Raw genomic sequence first — 22,115 nt, 5'->3', positions numbered from 1 at the left:
CGGATTGTCAGGCCATAATAAGCTTCTTCAACAAGTCATCTCAGAACAAACCTTCCAGAGTCAGGTGGATGGCCTTCGTAGATTATATAACGGGGAGCGGCGTGGACGTCAAATTTGAACACATTGAAGGAGAAAGTAATGTCCTGGCTGATTCATTATCTAGACTAATCAATATTTTGGTTGCAGGATGGCCAAGCGAATCTCTGTTTCTGATCCTAGAAGCCACCCAGGAAGTACAGGCCAAGCCCAATGCTCGGGTATTGGCTCACCTGAGTCAGATGATAAATCAAGTGACCTCCTCCTACAGTACCAACAAGAATTGGATAAGATCACAGCCGGAACACGTGGAGGACTTTCATTCAACAAAATGGGATTATCAGAAAGAAGACTTGGAGCAATCCAGAAAGAAGCCTCCAGACAAGCGGTCAGTGCGCTCCAGTAATTCATCAACATCCACTCAATCAAAACAAAAGAATACAAGAAAAGAAGTGGAGGAAGGGACAATTGGTACAGGGATTGGTTACCGGTTATCATCCAACAGCAGCAACAGCTGGAAGATGCCTTATCCCTAGTAAAGGACGTAGCGCAGAGGACAACAAGCTTCAGCCTCTGAAGACAGCCAGCGCAAAAGCTTTTCTTAGCCGCCAGAAAAAGACAGACCTAGTGGACCAAGCATAGACTTTTTAGCCTCCTTAGTCACTAAGAAAATGAGCTGAGCCTCGGGGAGCCGCTCATAGTGCTAGTAATAATGGCTTGAAGGAATATTCCTTCCTTCTGCAAGAAGTCTAGCAATAATAGAGGAAAGGATAAGAATGCGATGGGGCCCAATGAGTACCCGGTTCTATCCTCTTCTTCTATATATTCGCTAGAACTAAGCTCTTGCAAGGCATCGGTCGAAAACACCAGAGCCTTACTTGAGCAAGAAACTTTCCTTGTACTCACCTTTGTGCCTAAACTTTTGTAAGCAATTTAAGCTTTCTCTAGTTCTTTGTGCTTATTATTTCTTGCAATCTTTTGGAAGTTCCGCTGTTTTCATTCTGGTATCAGAGCTTGTGTACTATTTCAATTTAGTTTCCAACCAAATTATCCTGACATCTATGCTAAAATATGCTTGATAATAATATCTCTTACAATCTAAATCTGTGAGGAGCCCGAGGAAGGCAATCAGGTCAGGGAACCGTAGTAAGACCTTTGACGCAAGCCCTCAAGGTTAAGAAAGTAAGTAGATTTAAAACAATGCATATTTAGCGTATGTCTATACTTTGGGAAGAAGCTATTCAAAAGTGGTATACAGATTCTCATACTTCTCATCTTGACTACTTGAACCTAGCAGAAACCATAAAACCTACCAAGAAAGAACTAGCTCATAATCTTTCGGTAATCTACGACCGAACTTGTTTATCAAGCAGAGTAAACCTTAGAAATTTCAAACTCCTGCTTGAAGAAAACCAAAATCTTGAAAAGAGGGTTAGAAACCTTGAATCTTCAGTCAAAACTTTATCCTCTCTGCTTATTGAAAATAAGCCACTCACCAAATCCAAAGTTCAGAAATTAGTTCTCGAACTATCTAAGCAACCCAGACTCATTGAAGAAGAAGCTATAAGACTGTCACAAAACCTGGATCAAAAGCTCCAAAGAATCGAAGTTCTATTAACCAAAATAGAAAAACAAATTTTTGGATGAGCCATATATCCTCAAGGAGTACTGAATCATACAAAGAGGCCCTTAGAGCAACTGAACCAATAGAACCACCATCACTCGGCTTTCTCAAACCAGGTGATTTATCAGGAACCATCAGTCATCAAATAGCAGTAATAAAGCAACACAACGTTCAGATCCAACTTCTGGTACAAATTGCTGAGGATATAAAAGGAATACGCACGGAACTACAAAAGATCCGTGAATCACAACAATCCAAGACAACACAATCTCAGGTGGTGCCGGAGGAACTCATCACTAAATTGGCAAATCTTAACCTAGGACCTACAGAAAGGCCTAAAGAAACAAAAGGAAAAATCCTAGTCTTCAAAGATCCCATAAAAAGACTAAGATGTCATCTATATATACTGCAATGAAATCTTCAGTGCCTTTGAAACAGTTGTCCATTTTCCTTTGAAATACCGCAGGAGCATTTTTAAGGCCGAATGGCATTGCCAACCATTCATATAATCCATCAGGGACTCAGAATGCGGTCCATTCAATAGATTCCGGGTGCATAGCGACTTGGTGAAATCCAGATTTCAAATCAAATTTTGAATAAATTTTGCTGTTGCTAACCTTTTTGAGAATCGTGTTGATACCCGGAAGGCTATATTGGTCTTTCTCAGTGATATCATTGAGTCTCTTGTAATTGAAGACCATCCTTTCTTTCCCTTTTCTTTCTATTCCTGTTATGGGGTCCACCGTTGTTCCTGAATTGACAATTATTGCAGTTGTTCGGTGCTTACTTTTGCTAGGCCTGATGACCCCAATCTCCAGTAATGCCTTTACGTGCTTAGAAAAAGCTTCTTTCGCTTGCGGTGTTAGATGCCTCAGGGGTTTGTCTTCTACTGTGAAATCCTGATTTTTTATTTCCAATTTGCACATTATCTTGTTTTTCTTCCAGTGTTTGAGGGGATCTTCCCCAACATATCCCTGAGCCTTCAATTGGTCTAGTAGGCTTCCGAATTTAGCCCTTATAATTTCATGACTTTGTTGGGCTTCTGCTGAATATAACACTGATTCTTGTATTTGTATGTAATCATCCTCTTCTAAATCCAGTTCCTCTATTGCTGGGGCTGCTGAGATGTAAGGTAGAGTGTTAATAGTCGTCAGATTCTTATAGAATGTAACAGTGTTACCTTCTATCCTTACTCCTCCTTGCATGGCTCTTATGAAATTGCAGCCTATTATCATCTGGATGTCATCACCGAGCTTCATAGGGAACGCATAGGTGTATGGGATTCTGAAGCTGTTATTTCCAATGGTCATTTTTCCTCCCCTTAATTTTTTATTGGCGGTAGTTTTGGAGGTAATCCCACTGAAGTGAACTACATAGGGATTTTCCTCTAGTGCCAGCTTTGGTACAGCCTTTTCATCTATGCAACAGGTTGTGGCTCCTGTGTCCAGTATTGCATTTATTTCAAAAGGAGGAATATTTAAAATTTCCATTTGTACCTTGAGGTTGAAGAGCATGTTCTTGGACTTTCTTGATCCTCCTGTTTCTTTTGTCTCCATAGAGAGGATCTTTTGAGTTTCGTCTTCTAAGAGGACAAAGGCCTCTTCATCTTCTTCATTTTCTTCAGCTTTTCTTTTTCCGAGCTTTTGTATTTCTCTTAGTAGATCTACCTTTTCCAGTCGTAGTTGATCTACCTCTAGTATTTCTTTTTCCAATTTTCCATATTTCTCTTGTAGTTCTGAAAGCTCCTTTTTCAGCTGAAGATTCTCTTGTGCTGTTATTATAGCTTGAATATTTATTTCCTCAAGCTCTTTGGACTTTTGCTGTTCAAACTCGACTGCTAGCTTGAGTCTTCTTATCTCTGCTTCACAGTGATTAATAAAGTCTTGCTGAGTTTGAAGCAGGTTCTTTGGTTCATACCTTGGTGGTTCTTCCATCATGACGGGTGTTCTTTTGTCAAAATAGTAGATACTGCACATTCCGCATGACGTTATCTTGCATAGGGGACAATGTCTCCTATGCCTCCTTTGTGATTTTCTTTTGCAGCACTTGCATTCTTCCAGTGTTGGTGGTAGTTCAGTATTGATTTCCCATATATGCCTGCATTCCGCTTGTTCCTGGGAAACTTGTATTCTTGCCCTGTAGCCTGTATCTGGTCCAATCCACCATGTCCTACTATCTTCTATTAAAGCAAAGATTTTATGAGTAAAGGAGTGAATACCATGTTGTAGGTCTTCAATGTCTTCTCCTTCCGAAATTGAGTATATAGCATCGCTTTGATTTTCTCCTTCTTGAACAGATAATATCTCATAGTCTTCAGGGATATCAATTTGTTCAAACATGGCTACTCTCTTAATGTTCTTTCTGTCATTAGGACACTCCCTTGCAAAGTGTCCTTCTTCGCCACAAAGATAGCATTTGCACTTCTTATTTCTTAGTAAATGCTTCCTCTTTTCAATCCTTGCATGGGAAGAATGGGGCTTTCCTTTGTATGTAGTTGATCTTCTCACCCCGTATTTCCTTTCCGGTTTATTATAATATCCCGGGATAGGGATTTCACTGCAGAAAGATAGGTCTTTCAGTGCTCGTCTGAAGGCGGCATCTTTGCATTCTGCCTCCAGATATTTGTAGGAAAATAAAATCCTTGGGATCACTCCTATAGTGTTCCCTCTATACTTGGTTTCGAATGCTTCTTTAATTCTTTTTCCCAATTCTCCTGGCATCTTGGACCATAATTTTTCAGATAATTCAGGTCCTAAGAACATTCTTCCTGTTTTGGATGCCAATCGCATATAATCATTTAAGAACTGAATGATATATTTGAGGTTAGTGCATGACAACCTTTCAAGATCACGGTAGGCCTCTTCCTGAGCCGTGGTAGATCCCTGGAACGGATCTTCTAATATAAAAATTGTTCTTAATTGGGAAAGAATATTTTGTGTACCTCCCGTTCCATCTGCATTGGCTATGAGTAATTGATACTCCTCTGGGTATGCCATTCTCCATTGGATCCATGCCAATTTCTCAGCCTCCCCGAGAAGATTTTCTATGAACTCCATTTTTGCTAGGGGATCTGTGAATCCTTGTAAAGATACTAAATTTTTTGTTATAGATTCCCATCTCATAAATACCTCGTCAAACATACCCAATTGAGAAGGGATTATGAAGATTGCTCCCTGTTGCTGAAAAGCTGAGGGAAGGTTCCAGGCTTCAGAAAAGCTTTTGGCTTTGAACCTTGGTCGTCTCGAGCCTCCTTCGTATTCAGGTCGTTGACTTGTAGATTCAATATTTACCGCTGGAGGGTAGTTTACTGGCCCCATTGTTGAGTCTGCTGGTGGCCTATAATTTGAGATGGCGGATGATGAGTATACCTGATGTGACAGTTTTGCTAGTTGTGGGTATTCCATAACTAGGTCCTCTTCTAGCCCTGCCGCAATTAATTCCTTCTGAGGTTTTTGTGGATACGGCATTTCTACTTCCTCATTTGAAGTGTAGATGTTTTGGAAGTAACAGTTCAGGTTTTCTTGTAGTTCTTCCGCCTCATTTTCACTTTCATAGGATAGCTGGATGTTAACAGCTATCACGTGGCTTCTTATCTCCTCTTCATCGCTGAAGGTTTCATCATCAGCGTTGCTGTAGTGGATTCTGCTTGATGTTGAAGCCGCCTTATAATTGTCAAAACTGATGGAGATCCTTCCGTCAATGAGGTTCCTGCTTCTGAGTTCAGCAGGCTGTATAGGGATTGACACCTGAGTGGGTCTGATTGTCCAATCCCTTCCTCTTATGTCTGCTGTGGAGTACCTTCTGCCTGGTAAAGCCCTTACGCCATGACTTGTCAGGTAGTCCACCACCCCTGCAATTTCATAAGCAAAGGCAACATTCGGGGTATTTGAAAGTCGCCCTACCATTCCCCTGGTGATTAGCAAATTGGCTTCCCCATTTTGCCATGTGTCGTAACCGCGGGTTAGTATAGAAAGTTGTATGTTACGGTAGAAGTCTCCTACCGTCATCATTGTGTCTGGTACGACGTAGACCAGCTGGCTTCCTCTTGTCAGATCTACTTCCATGGTTGCAATGATGGACCTGTCGTCCGCCCATCTGTTGTCACGGAACACCAATAGTGCTAGTGTTCCTTCTTCTTGTCGGTGGAGTGTCTGAATCCTTGTTTGAAGGATCCCGAGATGAATGTATCTCATTCCACTTCGGATCAGTTGGTCAAAACTTTGTTCTTGTATAAAAGATATGTCTTCTTGATTGTTTGTGACCAACATTGCTTCTTCTGAGCGATGCACGTAAACCCTATGATGCACATCGTCCCTCCTTGAGTGATAAAGTACTTCTGCCGGAGCAATCGCTGCCCTCTCCCTCATGGATAGTTGCAATTGTGCCTGAGGGTCTATTTGTTGCTCAAGAATTTGTGTGCTTGAGTCTGAATCTCTGGAGATTAGTTGTCTCAAACGTCTTCCAGCGTTGAATATTCTTCTTTGGTTCCTTCTGTAGTTGCGGATCTGATCCTCCACAAGAGGAGTTGATGTAGATACCTCTTGGGTTTGCGTTCTAGAAGTCATCTTTTTGCTATGAACTCCATTTTTGCTAGGGGATCTGTGAATCCTTGTAAAGATACTAAATTTTTTGTTATAGATTCCCATCTCATAAATACCTCGTCAAACATACCCAATTGAGAAGGGATTATGAAGATTGCTCCCTATTGCTGAAAAGCTGAGGGAAGGTTCCAGGCTTCAGAAAAGCTTTTGGCTTTGAACCTTGGTCGTCTCGAGCCTCCTTCGTATTCAGGTCGTTGACTTGTAGATTCAATATTTACCGCTGGAGGGTAGTTTACTGGCCCCATTGTTGAGTCTGCTGGTGGCCTGTAATTTGAGATGGCGGATGATGAGTATACCTGATGTGACAGTTTTGCTAGTTGTGGGTATTCCATAACTAGGTCCTCTTCTAGCCCTGCCGCAATTAATTCCTTCTGAGGTTTTTGTGGATACGGCATTTCTACTTCCTCATTTGAAGTGTAGATGTTTTGGAAGTAATAGTTCAGGTTTTCTTGTAGTTCTTCCGCCTCATTTTCACTTTCATAGGAATATTCCTTGAAGGAAAATGAGTATACCTGATGTATTCCGGTATAGATTCCGCTTATTCTAAACTGCCACATCAGAATACAAAGAAGAAGACTTGACCACAAAGAAAGGCCTTAGATCATGGCTGGGTATTCTAAACTGTCATTTGCCTTAGATCATGGCTGGGTATTCTGAGGACTTTTGCTGGGTATTCTGGGTATTCTGAGGACTTTTGCTGGGTATTCTGAGGACTTTTGCTGGGTATTCTGGGTATTCTAAGCTGTCCTTGTAAACTAAATTGGTACAGGGATTGGTTACCGGTTATCATCCAACAGCAGCAACAGCTGGAAGATGCCTTATCCCTAGTAAAGGACGTAGCGCAGAGGACAACAAGCTTCAGCCTCTGAAGACAGCCAGCGCAAAAGCTTTTCTTAGCCGCCAGAAAAAGACAGACCTAGTGGACCAAGCATAGACTTTTTAGCCTCCTTAGTCACTAAGAAAATGAGCTGAGCCTCGGGGAGCCGCTCATAGTGCTAGTAATAATGGCTTGAAGGAATATTCCTTCCTTCTGCAAGAAGTCTAGCAATAATAGAGGAAAGGATAAGAATGCGATGAGGCCCAATGAGTACCCGGTTCTATCCTCTTCTTCTATATATTCGCTAGAACTAAGCTCTTGCAAGGCATCGGTCGAAAACACCAGAGCCTTACTTGAGCAAGAAACTTTCCTTGTACTCACCTTTGTGCCCAAACTTTTGTAAGCAATTTAAGCTTTCTCTAGTTCTTTGTGCTTATTATTTCTTGCAATCTTTTGGAAGTTCCGCTGTTTTCATTCTGGTATCAGAGCTTGTGTACTATTTCAATTTAGTTTCCAACCAAATTATCCTGACATCTATGCTAAAATATGCTTGATAATAATATCTCTTACAAACTAAATCTGTGAGGAGCCCGAGGAAGGCAATCAGGTCAGGGAACCGTAGTAAGACCTTTGACGCAAGCCCTCAAGGTTAAGAAAGTAAGTAGATTTAAAACAATGCATATTTAGCGTATGTCTAGACTTTGGGAAAAAGCTATTCAAAAGTGGTATACAGATTCTCATACTTCTCATCTTGACTACTTGAACCTAGCAGAAACCATAAAACCTACCAAGAAAGAACTAGCTCATAATCTTTCGGTAATCTACGACCGAACTTGTTTATCAAGCAGAGTAAACCTTAGAAATTTCAAACTCCTGCTTGAAGAAAACCAAAATCTTGAAAAGAGGGTTAGAAACCTTGAATCTTCAGTCAAAACTTTATCCTCTCTGCTTATTGAAAATAAGTCACTCACCAAATCCGAAGTTCAGAAATTAGTTCTCGAACTATCTAAGCAACCCAGACTCATTGAAGAAGAAGCTATAAGACTGTCACAAAACCTGGCTCTGATACCAGAATGAAAACAGCGGAACTTCCAAAAGATTGCAAGAAATAATAAGCACAAAGAACTAGAGAAAGCTTAAATTGCTTACAAAAGTTTGGGCACAAAGGTGAGTACAAGGAAAGTTTCTTGCTCAAGTAAGGCTCTGGTGTTTTCGACTGATGCCTTGCAAGAGCTTAGTTCTAGCGAATATATAGAAGAAGAGGATAGAACCGGGTACTCATTGGGCCCCATCGCATTCTTATCCTTTCCTCTATTATTGCTAGACTTCTTGCAGAAGGAAGGAATATTCCTTCAAGCTATTATTACTAGCACTATGAGCGGCTCCCCGAGGCTCAGCTCATTTTCTTAGTGACTAAGGAGGCTAAAAAGTCTATGCTTGGTCCACTAGGTCTGTCTTTTTCTGGCGGCTAAGAAAAGCTTTTGCGCTGGCTGTCTTCAGAGGCTGAAGCTTGTTGTCCTCTGCGCTACGTCCTTTACTAGGGATAAGGCATCTTCCAGCTGTTGCTGCTGTTGGATGATAACCGGTAACCAATCCCTGTACCAATTGTCCCTTCCTCCACTTCTTTTCTTGTATTCTTTTGTTTTGATTGAGTGGATGTTGATGAATTGCTGGAGCGCACTGACCGCTTGTCTGGAGGCTTCTTTCTGGATTGCTCCAAGTCTTCTTTCTGATAATCCCATTTTGTTGAATGAAAGTCCTCCACGTGTTCCGGCTGTGATCTTATCCAATTCTTGTTGGTACTGTAGGAGGAGGTCACTTGATTTATCATCTGACTCAGGTGAGCCAATACCCGAGCATTGGGCTTGGCCTGTACTTCCTGGGTGGCTTCTAGGATCAGAAACAGAGATTCGCTTGGCCATCCTGCAACCAAAATATTGATTAGTCTAGATAATGAATCAGCCAGGACATTACTTTCTCCTTCAATGTGTTCAAATTTGACGTCCACGCCGCTCCCCGTTATATAATCTACGAAGGCCATCCACCTGACTCTGGAAGGTTTGTTCTGAGATGACTTGTTGAAGAAGCTTATTATGGCCTGACAATCCGTTCTTATAATAATCTCCCTTTTGTCTAGGAAGTATATCTTCAGAGCTTCTAGAGTCTTCATAACGGCGTGCATTTCGGCATCAATGGTGGATTTGATCGGGCTGAACTTGCCACTGGCATATGCACATATTTTTTCAGTGCTTTTGGGATCATACTTCTGTTTCTTCCACTTACAGATCCCTCCCCATCCTTCCATACATCCATCTGTCTCTAGGATTATGAAACAATTTTCAGGGGGGACTTCCAGATCCGGAAGGTTTTGCACTAGGCCTTTGATCTTTCTGATCAACTTCCAATCTTGCTCATTCATTCGTTTTTCTCCCGTTGGGCTTGTTTTTGAATATAACGGGCTTAGGAGTCTGCCCAAATTGGGTATATAATTTCTGGCGTAGTTTAGAATACCCAGCCATGATCTAAGGCCTTTCTTTGTGGTCAAGTCTTCTTCTTTGTATTCTGCAATCTTCTTGATAATGTGGGGCTGGAGCTTTATTTTCGAATTTCCCAAAATTGCTCCGAGGAATTCAATTTCTCTTACCGCTATCTTCATTTTTGTTGGACTCAAAATGAGTCCATTCTCCTGGCATATCTCCAACATTTTAGCGAGATGTTGTCCATGCTCCCTTTCATTTTCTGAAAAGACTAAGATGTCATCTATATATACTGCAATGAAATCTTCAGTGCCTTTGAAACAGTTGTCCATTTTCCTTTGAAATACCGCAGGAGCATTTTTAAGGCCGAATGGCATTGCCAACCATTCATATAATCCCTCAGGGACCCAGAATGCGGTCCATTCAATAGATTCCGGGTGCATAGCGACTTGGTGAAATCCAGATTTCAAATCAAATTTTGAATAAATTTTGCTGTTGCTAACCTTTTTGAGAATCGTGTTGATACCCGGAAGGCTATATTGGTCTTTCTCAGTGATATCATTGAGTCTCTTGTAATTGAAGACCATCCTTTCTTTCCCTTTTCTTTCTATTCCTGTTATGGGGTCCACCGTTGTTCCTGAATTGACAATTATTGCAGTTGTTCGGTGCTTACTTTTGCTAGGCCTGATGACCCCAATCTCCAGTAATGCCTTTACGTGCTTAGAAAAAGCTTCTTTCGCTTGCGGTGTTAGATGCCTCAGGGGTTTATCTTCTACTGTGAAATCCTGATTTTTTATTTCCAATTTGCACATTATCTTGTTTTTCTTCCAGTGTTTGAGGGGATCTTCCCCAACATATCCCTGAGCCTTCAATTGGTCTAGTAGGCTTCCGAATTTAGCCCTTATAATTTCATGACTTTGTTGGGCTTCTGCTGAATATAACACTGATTCTTGTATTTGTATGTAATCATCCTCTTCTAAATCCAGTTCCTCTATTGCTGGGGCTGCTGAGATGTAAGGTAGAGTGTTAATAGTCGTCAGATTCTTATAGAATGTAACAGTGTTACCTTCTATCCTTACTCCTCCTTGCATGGCTCTTATGAAATTGCAGCCTATTATCATCTGGATGTCATCACCGAGCTTCATAGGGAACGCATAGGTGTATGGGATTCTGAAGCTGTTATTTCCAATGGTCATTTTTCCTCCCCTTAATTTTTTATTGGCGGTAGTTTTGGAGGTAATCCCACTGAAGTGAACTACATAGGGATTTTCCTCTAGTGCCAGCTTTGGTACAGCCTTTTCATCTATGCAACAGGTTGTGGCTCCTGTGTCCAGTATTGCATTTATTTCAAAAGGAGGAATATTTAAAATTTCCATTTGTACCTTGAGGTTGAAGAGCATGTTCTTGGACTTTCTTGATCCTCCTGTTTCTTTTGTCTCCATAGAGAGGATCTTTTGAGTTTCGTCTTCTAAGAGGACAAAGGCCTCTTCATCTTCTTCATTTTCTTCAGCTTTTCTTTTTCCGAGCTTTTGTATTTCTCTTAGTAGATCTACCTTTTCCAGTCGTAGTTGATCTACCTCTAGTATTTCTTTTTCCAATTTTCCATATTTCTCTTGTAGTTCTGAAAGCTCCTTTTTCAGCTGAAGATTCTCTTGTGCTGTTATTATAGCTTGAATATTTATTTCCTCAAGCTCTTTGGACTTTTGCTGTTCAAACTCGACTGCTAGCTTGAGTCTTCTTATCTCTGCTTCACAGTGATTAATAAAGTCTTGCTGAGTTTGAAGCAGGTTCTTTGGTTCATACCTTGGTGGTTCTTCCATCATGACGGGTGTTCTTTTGTCAAAATAGTAGATACTGCACATTCCGCATGACGTTATCTTGCATAGGGGACAATGTCTCCTATGCCTCCTTTGTGATTTTCTTTTGCAGCACTTGCATTCTTCCAGTGTTGGTGGTAGTTCAGTATTGATTTCCCATATATGCCTGCATTCCGCTTGTTCCTGGGAAACTTGTATTCTTGCCCTGTAGCCTGTATCTGGTCCAATCCACCATGTCCTACTATCTTCTATTAAAGCAAAGATTTTATGAGTAAAGGAGTGAATACCATGTTGTAGGTCTTCAATGTCTTCTCCTTCCGAAATTGAGTATATAGCATCGCTTTGATTTTCTCCTTCTTGAACAGATAATATCTCATAGTCTTCAGGGATATCAATTTGTTCAAACATGGCTACTCTCTTAATGTTCTTTCTGTCATTAGGACACTCCCTTGCAAAGTGTCCTTCTTCGCCACAAAGATAGCATTTGCACTTCTTATTTCTTAGTAAATGCTTCCTCTTTTCAATCCTTGCATGGGAAGAATGGGGCTTTCCTTTGTATGTAGTTGCGGATCTGATCCTCCACAAGAGGAGTTGATGTAGATACCTCTTGGGTTTGCGTTCTAGAAGTCATCTTTTTGCTTCCTGAAAGATTTTTATGGGATCTTTGAAGACTAGGATTTTTCCTTTTGTTTCTTTAGGCCTTTCTGTAGGTCCTAGGTTAAGATTTGCCAATTTAGTGATGAGTTCCTCCGGCACCACCTGAGATTGTGTTGTCTTGGATTGTTGTGATTCACGGATCTTTTGTAGTTCCGTGCGTATTCCTTTTATATCCTCAGCAATTTGTACCAGAAGTTGGATCTGAACGTTGTGTTGCTTTATTACTGCTATTTGATGACTGATGGTTCCTGATAAATCACCTGGTTTGAGAAAGCCGAGTGATGGTGGTTCTATTGGTTCAGTTGCTCTAAGGGCCTCTCTGTATGATTCAGTACTCCTTGAGGATATATGGCTCATCCAAAAATTTATTTTTCTATTTTGGTTAATAGAACTTCGATTCTTTGGAGCTTTTGATCCAGGTTTTGTGACAGTCTTATAGCTTCTTCTTCAATGAGTCTGGGTTGCTTAGATAGTTCGAGAACTAATTTCTGAACTTCGGATTTGGTGAGTGGCTTATTTTCAATAAGCAGAGAGGATAAAGTTTTGACTGAAGATTCAAGGTTTCTAACCCTCTTTTCAAGATTTTGGTTTTCTTCAAGCAGGAGTTTGAAATTTCTAAGGTTTACTCTGCTTGATAAACAAGTTCGGTCATTCGACGTTATGCGAGTCAACTTGCACGATTCCGCATGTGTGGTACTGTACCACCATATGTGGTTCCGATGATGTACGGATACTATATCAGTTTCGAGGTGTCACATCAACTATGGGGTGACTGTTAACTGTTGTCACATGGGCAGTGCTAACTAGAATATGCCCCGTCACTTTTTATTTACATAAGCAAGCATTATGATGCTATTTAGAGTTGGGAAAACACTGCTACAGCTGCAGAGAACAGCACCTAAATAATCTCTTCATTCTTCTTCATCTGTTACTTACTGACAAGAAACCGTGTCTACTACGTATAACATCAGCTACTTAGTCCGTATGATTTGCTCATGTGATGCTAGTTTTGGTTTGGTGTCATATTCCTCCTCGTTCACAGGTTGATGGATTTTAATCACATATAGCATTGCCTTCACAATGTTGAAGTACTAATAGATATTACTTTCTCTTTTGGAAACAAGAAAAAGAAAGCCTTTTAGCTGTTGTGCTTTTTTACTTTTGCCATCAGATCAGATGATGCACAACAAGACATGAGAAGAAAACACATGAAATCTCGATGAATGACAAATAAAGAATTGTTATTAGTTGCCAACTACTACGGAACCATCATCAGATTACAACACTGTTAGATTAGAATGAGATCTACTGCTACTGCAAAAGCAAGCAAGACGTACCTCTGGAAGCCAAGGAGAACAAGCTCATCTCCTTCCCATTCCCTACTGATACCAACAAAGCTCGAATGCTTATGAATGATGATATCTGTTGTTATTTGGGTGAGTTCATCGCCTGAGTTATGTCCTGAAAGATCTTAAGCCTCTTCCCCATCTTCCCCTCACACAAAGCTGGACTACTCTTGCTGTTGTTAGCATCTGCTTTCTCATCTGCAAGAACAGGACCCAAAACTGCAGCCACGATCGCCTCGTCGAATGCGTTGTTGTCCGGCAACTCCGGCCACTTATCCACCGTCTCCTCGACCGAGGTACAGCTTCTACCACTCATTTCTCCCTCTGCGGCCACCTTGGCCTGTGAAGCCTTCTCCGGCGCCTGCCCTGACCTTGTCCTCTTCAGATTTCCCAGAGGATCATGGTCTTTCATCAGCTTCGAAGAAAAAAATGGCGGCGCGTCGATGTTGAGTGCATTGCCCGACGTGAGCTCCGGTTTTATGTTGCCGCTCGTCCTGTTCAGGCTGTCGACGTTCTCGTCGGAAAATTGGTCTCGAGGCGGCGGCGGTAGCATCAGGTAATCGACGCACGGCTGCGGCTGCCATATGGAAGCGGAACCCGTGAAGGCCTCGAAGAGCCAATTCTGATCGAATCGGCCGTGGCCGCTGTGGCCCGAGAGTTTGGCTTCGAGGTCACGGAGCATCTCCTGCGCTCTTTCGAAGGCCTTGAGGTGCGAGTCCGCTCCCCGTACGCTGTCGACCACCGCGGGTCTCACCCGCTTCAGCGTCTCTTTGGCCTCCGCGATGCGCCCTTGCTTCATCAAGCAGATGCCGAGGTTGCACATCTTGTTGTTGTCGGGGCCGATGACGAGCGCTCTCCGGTAGGCAGCCTCGGCTTCCACGAAGTTGTCCTTCTGCATCAGAGCCCAGCCCAAGTTCCCCTGCAGCCACCACACATCGCACTGCGTCAGTATGTGCCTCTCGTCTTCTCCATGGACGAAAGAGATGAGTGCTCACCAGAAGCCTCGTCGCTTCTTGCTCCACCGTGACTTGGAACTTCCTCCCCTGCGATCGGGCAGTCTTAGTGCGCTTCCCATTGAAGGCGAGCCCCTGTTGGATGAGCTGCAACTTTCGCCTCAAGAGAGAAATTTGATCGTCCAGTCTCCCACACCTCTGCCGAAAGCGTCATCGACAACCCAATTTAGTCTGCTCATTCGATCCCAGACAAGGAAATGGGAATTCAAGAGGAGTCCGAGGTGTGACCTTGTACAAGTCCAACAGGATGTTATCGAGGGACTCCTGAGCCTGGTCCGAGCACCTGCTCCGCAGCGACCTGATCGCCTCGATCGCCTCCTCCGCCCGGTTCTGCTGCTTCATGACGATGGCCATGTCCTTGAGGGCGCTGTCGACGCGGTCGCCGGCGTTGATGGCCGCCCAGAACAGCGCGATCGCCTTCTCGGGGTCCTTATCGACCAGCTGACGGATCCAGCGCAAGAGATGAGCAGGGAAGTAACAGGGGGAGAAGAGACCGATCGATCTCTACGAAAGGCGAACTCACCTGAACCCGCTTGGCTCTGACGTAAGGGGTGTCGCCGACGGGGACCTTGTGGGCGACATGGAAGGGATCGGACCGACTACTTATGATGGGTTTGATGGGCGAGCAAGGGGCTGACTTGGATTGCGTGATGCAGGTGAGAGCCGCATTAGCATTCCATGCCTCGTGCATCATCTTCCTCTTCTTCTTGACCACAACAATGTCGATGGGGATCAGAGGAAGAAGAAGAAGAAGCGTGCTTGCTTCGATCGGTGGGTTAAGGGGAGAGAGTTTGGCGTTGGAGACGAAGAGGAAGTGTGGTGTTATTTGGGGCGCTTAGTCGACCGTTGCTCGAGATAGCCGTTTGAAATATAGCCGTTGGAGGGTAAACACTGGGTTGGAAACGAGAATTAATTAATGGTCGCCGGTTGTTATTATGGCCGAATCACCCTCGAAAGCCATCAGGGGTGATGTGACCGAATCAGCCGACACGCGGACACGATCGCGACAGCCCTCCATTGCTGAGAAACACGAAGAGATCGTTAAGGATTGCAAGGGTTGGGTTAATAATGAAGTTAGGATAAAGCAAAATATATCGAATTGGGTTATTGGTGTGGAAAAAATATTAGGTAAATCTATGATGATTTATTAGATATTCCAGCTAAATATTGGGTATTCATCTTTATTTGGAAAACAATTATTAGGTAAATGATAATTATGGTGATTTATTAGGTGTTCATCTTTATTTTAAAACATATATTAGTTAAATCTAGGATGGTTTCACATCCACAACAAAATAATTTTTTATGCCACACAATGTACTGCTTTTTTCTTTTATTTTTTGTTCTTCTTGGATTTTGTACATTATATAAAAGAAGATTCATATAAATAATTCTATATAGTTGAGACTTTATGATAATAGTTTTGAGGAGCAGGTGTTTTGATATCTATGCAATCTCCTCCTACAAAGATATGAGCATGGTTCAATCTAAATCAAAATCAAAATAGAACTTGATTAATAATTTAACATTTTTAAATTGAATCGAAACTAAAATCATACTATCATTTTATTAATCAAGTTCAATGCAATCTCATTTTAATTGATTAATAATTCTATAAGATGTTTGATGCAATCTCATTTTAATTGATTTTTATGATCATGTTAGTCTTATAAACGTATGTTATGTGTAGTCGTCACGTAAAAATAAAATTATCTAAAAATAAAATATCTAAGTAATTATTTTGAGAATTTTTTAATTCTATAAAGTGATACAAAGTATCAATCAGTACGATACTATGGAGCTACCTAGGTGACACGTAGCTCGATGAGTTTTTTTGAATATTATTTAAAGTTAGTTTGTTGTCTTATTTTATAATAGTATTTATGATGTGATCATGTAAGCATTTATGACGATTTTTTATCGTGACGAATCAATATTTTATCGTATAATTATTCAAAACTTATGAAGTCTATATTTATAATTTATATTAACTATCAAATATTTACTAAGATATTTATTAGTGGGATTCTGAGTTAAACGTAGTCTATCTTTTTGGTCATAAATTCTTAAGAGATTATTTGAGGTTCTAAAAAACTTATTCCTTTTTGAACAATACTTAAGAGTATCGATTTAAACAAAACCAATTAAATCTATGTTAAATTTAAATTGAGATCGAACCAAACCTACTCCAACGTATCAGCATCAGTTTCTCTGTTAATATACTACGTAATCACCAGTCTCACCATTTACTTAAAATCTGCATATTGTCAACAGGAAAAAGAACTTTTCAGGTTGCACCGAAGAATGCAATGGAAGGGCTTCACGGGGACGTTGATGCCACCTCGGGTCATGAACATTTTGTCTTTCTTGGCACGTCCATTGCCATCCTTATCCGTGAGCTCGGAGTTGGAGCTATCTGCAGGCGATCATGGAGGCTGGAAGGCGATGTGGTGGATAACTACGAGCCCATGTGTGGTGGGGAAACCTCTCTCCTGAGACACTCCAGATAACGATGAGAGAGAGAAAGAAAGAGAGAGAGAGGGGAAGGGCAAATCCACCCACGCCCTCACGGCCTTCCTAACTCCACTCCCACTTGCTTGCAACCAAGACTTGCACCACGAGGCCATGGGGGCAGGGAAAGTGAATGGTGAACCAAATCATTCTAAGCTCTCTTTACCCACCACCTCCACCTCCACCTCCACCACCGCCACACCTCCCCTTCTTTCTCTCCCTCCCCCGTGATGAAGAAAGAGATGGTGGCCAACAGTAGGCAGGCAACAGTCCCTGTGGGGGGAAAGGAGGAAGAGAGAATTCCAAGACAAGCTTCTACCTAATGCCAATGACACACACCAAAATATCCCCCCTAAAGTTAGCCATCCCCAGTCTGTCTGATGTGTGCCATTACCTGCATCATGTCTCCTTCTTCCTGCAGCTCAACTCCACTGACATCTAATCAGGTTAGAAAGAAACGCATAGCTCACACTAAAAGTTCGTCTCAACATAATACTGCTGCCACTATTGGGCGACCAACCAAGCCAAATTGCTGTGATGCGAGCCATATGTTGCACATGGAATCTGGTGGGTGGCCCTCACACCCTCCCTCCCTCCCCCCTAATAGTCTCATCATCAACTGTACATCATTGCAACTGAGCTGAGTTGTTAAGGCTGTAGATTCTTGAAGCAAAGAGTGACTCTCTCTCTCTCTCTCTCTCTCTCTCTTTCTCTCTCACGCACAGGACATCCACTGTGGGCTTCTGCTGCCTTTACACCTACCGACCTTTTGGGGGCGGCCACGGGCAGCAAGCAATGATGGGGTGGGTGCCTTTTGAAGCTGGTAACTGCACGGGAGTGATGTCATCATGGCTCGTGAGGAGGAGGCCTACCATGCCGTCCAATTCCTCTCCCCCGCTTCTTTCCCAATCATCCAACCTTTTCCTCACCAACTTTGCCTCTAGAAGACCTTCCACGGCAGTCAAATGCTTATAAATCTCCATATCCTTCTTCTCCGAGAGGATAAGATATGTAAATGGATAGAGAGATTTACGGCAAAGGCGGAGCTTAGTGAGATAGCCATTGATGGGGAGGTCCCCGTGCTGCGAGAAAGCGCACACCAACAAGGGGGCGTGGACCAAGGAGGAGGACGACCGGCTCATCGCCTACATCCGCGCTCACGGGGAGGGGTGCTGGCGCTCGCTGCCCAAGGCCGCCGGCCTCCTCCGCTGCGGCAAGAGCTGCCGACTCCGCTGGATCAACTACCTCCGCCCCGACCTCAAGCGCGGCAACTTCACGGAGGAGGAGGACGAGCTCATCATCAAGCTCCACAGCCTCCTCGGCAACAAGTAAGCCTCCTCCCGCCACGTCCACCACGCGAGAATACCACCTGAACGCCTTCCTCGTGTCGACTGCAGGTGGTCACTGATCGCTGCGCGGCTTCCCGGGAGGACGGACAACGAGATCAAGAACTACTGGAACACCCACATCAGGAGGAAGCTGCTGAGCAGGGGAGTGGATCCCGTCACTCACCGCCCGATCAACGGCCATGGTTCCGATACAGCCACCCATTTCGAGAGGAAGCCTGCTGCGATTGGCTTCGGACCAGACCAGGAGTCGGACAAGATCAGTAGCAGCGAGGAGTCGTCGGCGTGGCAGCAGCGGCAGCCCAAGTGGCCGGACCTCAATCTGGAGCTATGTATAAGCCCTCCTTCCCAACAGCAACAACCTTTAGAGCCCGTTGATGGAGGGGGAGAGCAACCGCAAAGCCTGTGCTTTAGCTGCGGCGCTGCCGTGGGGTCGCAGAAGCGCCACAAGGAGTGCAAGTGCAGAGACCTCATTGGCCTCAGCACTGGAATGCTGGACTACAGAAACCCATAGAACTCCCAGAGAAGAGAATGTACTCAAAGAATCCTCCATTTCTTGGTGTGTGTGTGTGTGTGTGTCTGCGCGCGCGCATGTATATCTACAGGTATACTAGGCAGGTTTCTACCATGGTGGCATTGTCGTGGATGCCTGTCATCTCTTTGTCGATGAATGAAGCTATTATATATTGGCATCTCAACTCTTGTTTTAGGCTCTTTCCAAAGATCCTACCTTTCGTTTCTTGAGATATGAGATCAACAAGCGTATAAAGTAGGATCTGATAATAGATTTGGTCTGCAGTGGGGTGAGGCTTTCTGTAAAGTGCTGTGTACTATTAACCCATCTCATAATTGGAACCAATCAATCTAAGAATCCATGTGAGATAGATAATTAACCTGTTAAGCCATTAATCTGTGATGGATTCACCAGGCAACATGTGCTGTCTGTCTTCCTCCTTGATGCCTGGGGTCATGATGGGCCTGGAGAGGATGACACCATGAATGAGAGTGGTTGGTGATGAGGAGCTCCTGTCATTTGGTTGTTCCATCGGGTCAACAAGTTCTTATCTGAGTTACGAACATGTGGGGGGGGGGGAGGGGGGTTGGCATTGCAATATTACCAGACCAATGATTCATCGAATTCTCTCTCTTTCTTCTTGTTGAAGAAGACGACTAGGAATTCCCAGTGGGATGTTCATGTCGAGACAGCCCTTCTCCCTCAATGCAATAATGAGATGCCAACTTACGGAGGCTTTGCTTTTGAGGTAGAATAAAAGATGAGAGTCCTTTTCCATCACTCATGCTTTTCGGTATGTTAGGTATGCTTAAAGGAAGCGACGTTGGTCTGTCTCGAATGATATCATTAATGAAGATTTTTCTTGCATATTTCACAAGTATAGGAGCCATTTTGCCAAATATTGTTAGAATCAATTTTAAGATGAGGTAAAGAACAATTCCACGTTAGTAAGAGAAAATTAAAATTAAAATTGAAGTCCGATTTTGTTCTACTAGTATTCGATGATCATGCAAGATAACCTTTTAATTCTTTAATTCGTATCGATCTAAATAAGTAAATTTTGAGTTTTAACTCAGAAAAGAAAAATAACAAGAATGATGAGCTGATCCGAGATCGAAATTCAAATTTTTATGATGATTATAAAATAAACCAACATACTCGAAATAAATATTTTTTTGTTCAAAAATATTATTATGAATAATTTGATATGTGAAGGCTAGCCGACAAAAAGATCTCATAATGTTGAGAGATATATAAAATAAATTGACTCACAATATATTTTGGACTTGGGATTTATCATTGTGTTGGTGTCCAACTATTCATTCTTGATAACCCTAATCTAGTATCATTCAGACTTGAATTCCTTAAATTCTCAGCAAATATATTGCAATAGGAGAGGGCATGCATTTGCTTATCTTAGACAACTATGAGGCCACTGTGATGTTATTGTGTTGCTGCTGTGGCATCTTTTGTGCTTCTCTCACTTCACTAACAAAAGAAAAGGAAAAGGAAAATTAAATAACAAGGCAGTGAGCAATCATAAGTGATAGAGTTGAGCAAATTGATTTGGTAGAATGTAATGATCAATGTTTGGTTCCAACTTCCATTCTCATAAAGTGGACCATATTTGAATGCAGTGACGCTAGCGGTGTCAAGATAGTGCCAAATGTGTACATACCTACTAGCCTTTCGACCAACCGAGGTCAAAGCCAATAAGAGAAACTCTCTCGATGAAGATGAGGTGAAGTAGGTAGAGCTATAGCTTACCTATAAACACAATTAAAATGGTTAGGATTGTTTTACATTAGACACACAACCTTTTTTAGATGAATTTTTAGAAAGAAATTTTACTTTTTCAAAATTTGTCAAGGAGCATCCTACTTTTTGAAACAATGTCATTATCATGTAAAAATATCGTTTTGCTCCTCCTTTGATTGGACTTATCATCATCTCAATCGTCTAATCGTGCTCAAGGGCTCATCATCATTCATAGCCGCTCTCTAGTGTACAGTGCGCTAAGCCACCTCCGCTTGCAATCCTTGCATGAGGGTTGGCTACCTCTCTCTCTATTGTGCGCGGGGTTGCCCCCTCCGTCAATAGTCTTGCCTAAGAGTTAATCGTCTCGTTCCATTATAGTCCTCATGTGAGGGTTAGTCATCCTCCGTCGACTTCATGTGATCGTCGTTGCTATAAGCTATTGAGTTCTGATAAATACGACGAAGAAGACAGTAGCTAAGAAATAGGATATATGGAGGCAGGGTGGAGGGGAGGAGGGGCAGAATGATCATTTCAAAATATATATATATATATTATTTAAAAAAAATCAAAATAAAGGTTCTATATGAAAATTTTTGAAAAGTAAAGATATTTTTTAAAAATTCGATCGAGTGAGTATCGGAGTGATGCAACAAAATCATTAAAGACTAAGTAAGTTAGTACTCTTAAAATATGTCAGATAAAATTATAAATTTTCAATCTTTGATGAGCTTGGAATACTATATTAGAAATATATCATATGAGATTTAATATAGTGAATATAATGTGTGGATAATAGAGCAAAGAAAACTATCATTGCTCTTATATTTAGTATTGTAATCTCTCCATCCAGTATGATTGGTGTGGCAAAATCTTCATCACCACTCCATTTCATTAACGATGAATGATTGTGTTGTGAAGACAAGAAATACAAGTGCATTCACAAATGACAACAATTATCGTACTATATGATGGGTGGGAGCTAAATGAATGTGACGAGATTTTTCTTTCTTGTCCTAATAATTTGGTGACTGACTTCCGGCAATTAGTAATTGATTTCTTTTTCTTTATCATCACCGGTTGTGTTGATCACACATCCTGATTGGTAGTGAGAACAAATCTCAATTTTGAGACTGCACTTGAATAACTCTATAGGAAGATTTATTTTCTTTATTTTTTAGAATTCAAAGCGAAATTAACAACACATGCAAAATGTCGAATTATCTAATCATCAGAACTCATTTCAAACTTAATCGAAATGGAATTTTGTTAGACCCAAATAGGACGGACGTTCACAAAATTAACTCATTAACTTATTTTCCAGCCTAAGAAAGCATCAGCATATCAAACGCATAATTCATTCAGTACGTATCTTATATTTGATTATGATGCCTATAATTCTCGGTTGGATATGTATATTTCAAGAAAATCCAACAAGATTTTACGGATATTTCAATTTTTGTCATTATTTATTAAATAAAAATTATTTAGGAGATTTAGAACACAAGAAATGCAAGCGGGTGTTTGGTCTAGTGGTATGATTCTCGCTTCGGGTGCGAGAGGTCGCGAGTTCGATTCTCGCAACACCCCCTTGTACTTTT

At 41.9% G+C, this 22,115-nt stretch overlaps 2 protein-coding genes and 1 non-coding gene across 3 annotated transcripts; 2 read left to right on the top strand and 1 right to left on the bottom strand.

Moving 5' to 3' along the window:
- Window positions 1-13,253: 13,253 nt before the first annotated feature.
- LOC103998924 (protein POLLENLESS 3-LIKE 2) lies at window positions 13,254-15,197 on the bottom strand. The gene is made up of 4 exons (XM_018823299.2): window positions 14,912-15,197; window positions 14,617-14,829; window positions 14,371-14,526; window positions 13,254-14,294 (listed from the first exon to the last, which is right to left on the bottom strand). The coding sequence occupies exons 1-4, from the start codon at window positions 15,080-15,082 to the stop codon at window positions 13,458-13,460; spliced, it is 1,377 nt and encodes a 458-aa protein (XP_018678844.2). The 5' UTR covers window positions 15,083-15,197; the 3' UTR covers window positions 13,254-13,457.
- Window positions 15,198-16,924: 1,727 nt separating this feature from the next.
- LOC135598989 (myb-related protein 308-like) lies at window positions 16,925-18,943 on the top strand. The gene is made up of 3 exons (XM_065093586.1): window positions 16,925-17,466; window positions 17,625-18,227; window positions 18,297-18,943. Exons 2-3 carry the CDS (start codon window positions 17,965-17,967, stop codon window positions 18,757-18,759), a joined length of 726 nt encoding a protein of 241 aa, XP_064949658.1. The 5' UTR covers window positions 16,925-17,466; window positions 17,625-17,964; the 3' UTR covers window positions 18,760-18,943.
- A 3,089-nt stretch (window positions 18,944-22,032) lies between these two features.
- TRNAP-CGG (transfer RNA proline (anticodon CGG)) lies at window positions 22,033-22,104 on the top strand. The gene has a single exon. It is a non-coding gene; the product is annotated as a tRNA-Pro (tRNA).
- Window positions 22,105-22,115: the final 11 nt, after the last annotated feature.

The sequence above is a fragment of the Musa acuminata genome, chromosome BXJ2-1 (assembly GCF_036884655.1).
Source record: "Musa acuminata AAA Group cultivar baxijiao chromosome BXJ2-1, Cavendish_Baxijiao_AAA, whole genome shotgun sequence".
NCBI lineage: Eukaryota > Viridiplantae > Streptophyta > Magnoliopsida > Zingiberales > Musaceae > Musa > Musa acuminata.
This window is presented reverse-complemented; position numbering and strand designations above follow the sequence as displayed.